General features: G+C 45.3%; 1 protein-coding gene across 1 annotated transcript; it reads right to left on the reverse strand.

Moving 5' to 3' along the window:
- Positions 1-1,926: 1,926 nt before the first annotated feature.
- LOC124704402 (CCG-binding protein 1-like) lies at positions 1,927-3,406 on the reverse strand. Its single transcript, XM_047236656.1, has 3 exons — positions 3,160-3,406; positions 2,690-2,763; positions 1,927-2,553 (listed from the first exon to the last, which is right to left on the reverse strand). Exons 1-3 carry the CDS (start codon positions 3,389-3,391, stop codon positions 2,230-2,232), a joined length of 630 nt encoding a protein of 209 aa, XP_047092612.1. The 5' UTR covers positions 3,392-3,406; the 3' UTR covers positions 1,927-2,229.
- Positions 3,407-3,665: the final 259 nt, after the last annotated feature.

A 3,665-nucleotide genomic window follows, 5' to 3' on the forward strand; every position in this document is an offset into this window, starting at 1 on the left:
GTATGGCGCTGGAGTGGAAGAATAAGGGCCTAACCCTCTGAAATTCCTTGTGACTGAAAGAACATATGTTTTAATGCTATAAGCTTGTCCATTTGTAGACTCTTAGTATGTCTTGTTGCTAAGACACCGAAAAGAAAGAACATTTGGGTTGGGATGGACCTATCTAAGTTAGTGGCTGCTAATCTTAGGAAAGTTCATATATCCAAATGGAATTGTACACTTAAACAGTGATTGGTTGTCTTACAAATTCACAACCGCGCTGCTTCTGCTTACATAGGTTGATGCCAAAATAAAATGATTTTAAACATGTAAACGCAATCAAAACAATTACTCTGTATCCGTTTCTTAAGTTTTCTGCATTTTTGCACCTTGTGCGTTGGCATGCAGCTTTGAGAATAGAACCTAACGGTGTCTCCAATGTGGATTTAAGGCTTGGCCATAATGGAAAAAGTGGCGGAATTGGTTCCTTTGACGCGACCTTGGGGGAGGGGCGTAGTTTGCACCTAGGCAGGCGCTACCAGTTGACCTTAGGAGTAAGATGAGAACTGAGTGCCAACTTAGGGCATGTTCAATCCTAGGCACTTCTTAGGGCGCTTCAGCAAAGAAATTCTAGCAATTAATCCTAGCGTTCATGCAATAGTTTCAGAGCTCCAACGCATGATTTCACTTTACGACGCTTATTTCTCCAACGGGCTGGCTCTGTTTTTTTCCGCCGCAAGCCAAACACTGAGCAAGCAGCCGGCGCAAGGTTATGCGTCTACTCCTCTAAATAAGCGCCCAAGGAACGGGATTGCATGTCACAACTACCGACTGACTGGGTTCAAAATCCAGGCGCCCCTATAGAAACGCCTGCATTGTAGATGCCCTTAGTGGCAAGGATTGTAAGTGCGCAACTAGCCCACCCGGATTTGAATCTTACATAGCGGTAATTTCGCTGGTAGAGGCGGAATTTAAACCGGATTATCATCCTAGCATCCATACGTGAGGAGAGTTTTATCCTACCTAACAACATTGGCGGAGCTGCTCAATGACATGTTGTCAAGCGACAACACACAAAAAACATATATGCAATAAACACTAGCTATGAATAAACTTAATTGACCTCATAAATCAACTTTTGACACCGGTGTAATTCTTTTTTGAGCTTTGACATCCTGTCTGCTATAACCAGCTCCACCACTGCCTAACAACGTAGTATGGCCAAGGGAGGGAACATTCTCCCATATGTCAACATCTATGTATTGTACTGCAGCTGCACTCCATTGAGATTGTACTATTCAACCATGTTTTCAGGAGCTAGGCAGTGGGCGCCGACAGCTGCGAGAGGGGGGGGCGAGGAGGCGAGGAGAGGCCAAGACCGGCGGCTAGGGTTAACCGCCTGAGTTTCCCGGTGGGGGGTGTTCTGTTTTTTAGTCAGTATTCCTTCCAAATTTGAAACCACTACCTGCTTCTTGTTGGAGGTGGATAGATTTTACTACTCCTTTATGCTCAAATTAATTGTCGCGTCAAAACGAGCACGATCCAAACAATATATGTCTTTTTTTTTAGATCAAATTGGCTGCACTTTATTAGAACTCGGCCTCAGCCGTCACCCTTGCTCCTACAAAGTCTGGAACCTGACCCAACCAGGCCAAACAATATATGTCGTTTTTCAAGTTCTCCCGCAGGTTGTACCTTGTGCGTTGCATGCAGCTTCGGGGATAGGATGGTTTGGCTTCCACCAAACCAAATTTTAGAGTACCCTTCAAATTACAGTGAGCACTTGAAAAGTTTAGATCATACAAGGTGGGAAATACATCAGGTTTCGCTACAAAATAAGTGCAACATGCAACATCAGTTTGTCTACAGAGGTGTGTGGCAACTGAAAAATCAGGAGAAACATCAAACAAACCCCATCAGATCATCAGCCCACCATTAAGGGCGAAATAAGTAACAGTCAAGAGCTCTTATTCCCCAAACATGTATATTCAGAGATACGTCATCAGATATCATACTCGCAAACGGCACAAGAGGAGTTATCTGAATCCTGAAGTGAAGAACTCAACAGAACAAAGCACACTCATTATACATAGTTCATTTATCCATTCAGCAAGCGCCAACTAAAGCAGGCAACATCCCTAAAGAAAAACTAAGCGGGCAACAACAATCCAAGCTTCCATGCTCGATGCCAGCAGACAGAGCTTCATGCTGTACATTTTGGAAGCCTGATTCATGGCGCTGTGCTCCTATTCAGTCAGTTTCATGGTCTGGGCGAGGGGTATACCAGTCAGGATACCTCCCCATTCTTCTCAGCAGCCTCGTGTACGAGGACTCCGGCATGAGAGCCCCCTCTTCCTCGTCGATCTCTTCCTGCGTTTTCGGCAACCCATCGGGGACGGGGAAAGGCCTCGGCTTCGTTGCCTGCACCGAGGAGCTTGCTGGTACTGAACTCTGAGCTTTCTCGGCCATTTTCTTCCGTAAGTCTGAACGGTGATGGATGCTACTGATAAGGTACTTTGGATCTGACCGTGACTCCTTCACCATCCTCGCAATATCATCTTGGGGTAGCTCTTTCTGGAAATGGAGAAAAATAAGTTAGTTGGACTGGATCGGCACAAGTAGCATGAAGTTACCAGATACCTTTGCTGATAGTGCAGAATGCTGATGATGAATTTAGTAACTAGAAAAGGTGGTTTTGATCACTGCATACCTCAAGTTCATTGAGTTCAAAATAGGCATCCCAGCAGCTGCAACATTCATCGCCTTCAAGGGTCGTGCAATAATCTGTACCCAGATAAGAAGAGTCACTGTTAGAACAATTTTAGATCGATCAACACTGTTACAATCCTGAGTCAGTAACTTCTTTATAGCTTAGAGATCAGCACAATTCACATCTCGGGCTAATTAATCTAATTAATCTGAAACTCAAATGATTTTCTAGAAATTCTAAAACTTAAATGTATTTGGGATGCTGAATTAGCACTCTATATTTGCGAACTATGTGAGCGCCATGAAATTAGCGCTCGAATTTGAAGCAAGCCAGCAATCGAATTTACGCGGTTTAACCTTGGCAGAAAGCCGCATCACACTCACACGCATTAAAAAGTTCAGAAAAAAGTTAGTTAGCAACTCAGATACTACTCAAACAAAGAATTAGAGCCTTAGAGGAGAGCAGCATACCTGTGATCTGGTCCTTGGTGCGCTGCACGAGGGGCTTCTCCTGCTTGAAGAACTCGTCGAGGATGCTGCGGCTGGAGCTGAAGGGCTCGCGCTTCGGGATCGAGCCGTAGTCCCGCAGCGCGCGCACCACCACAGCGCGGGGCCAAGCCACTGAGCTCGTGGCGGTGTGGGTGGCGGAGTACGCCGGCGTCGTCGCCGGCGACAGCGGCCGGAGAGCGGTGGAGGACAGCATTATTTGCGGCTTTGGTTCTTGTCTCGTTGGTTTAACTTTGGTGGCTTCAGGGTAGAGCTATGGATTGGTTCGAAGCTTTTGTTTCTATATAGAGCAGTACATCGGGAATGGATAAGGATCGGTTCTGAATCTGAGATACACTGTCCATGATGTGATGGGAGGAATTATTGTGTGCTCTTTTCCGCTTTTGCATTATAATCTCTCTATAAAGAAATTTAACATACACATCCTCACAATTTGCTTCACACCTTGTTTGACATCCTTGAAACAAGTT

This window comes from Lolium rigidum, chromosome 3, assembly GCF_022539505.1.
Source record: "Lolium rigidum isolate FL_2022 chromosome 3, APGP_CSIRO_Lrig_0.1, whole genome shotgun sequence".
Taxonomy (NCBI): Eukaryota; Viridiplantae; Streptophyta; class Magnoliopsida; order Poales; family Poaceae; genus Lolium; species Lolium rigidum.

Coding starts and splice junctions, on each gene's coding strand:
- LOC124704402 (XM_047236656.1), bottom strand. CDS start 3,391: ATGCTGTCCTCCACCGCTCTCCGGCCGCTGTCGCCGGCGACGACGCCG. Junction 2,764..3,159: donor CACCAAGGACCAGATCACAG/GTATGCTGCTCT, acceptor ATCTGGGTACAG/ATTATTGCACGACCCTTGAA. Junction 2,554..2,689: donor TTGAACTCAATGAACTTGAG/GTATGCAGTGAT, acceptor CTCCATTTCCAG/AAAGAGCTACCCCAAGATGA.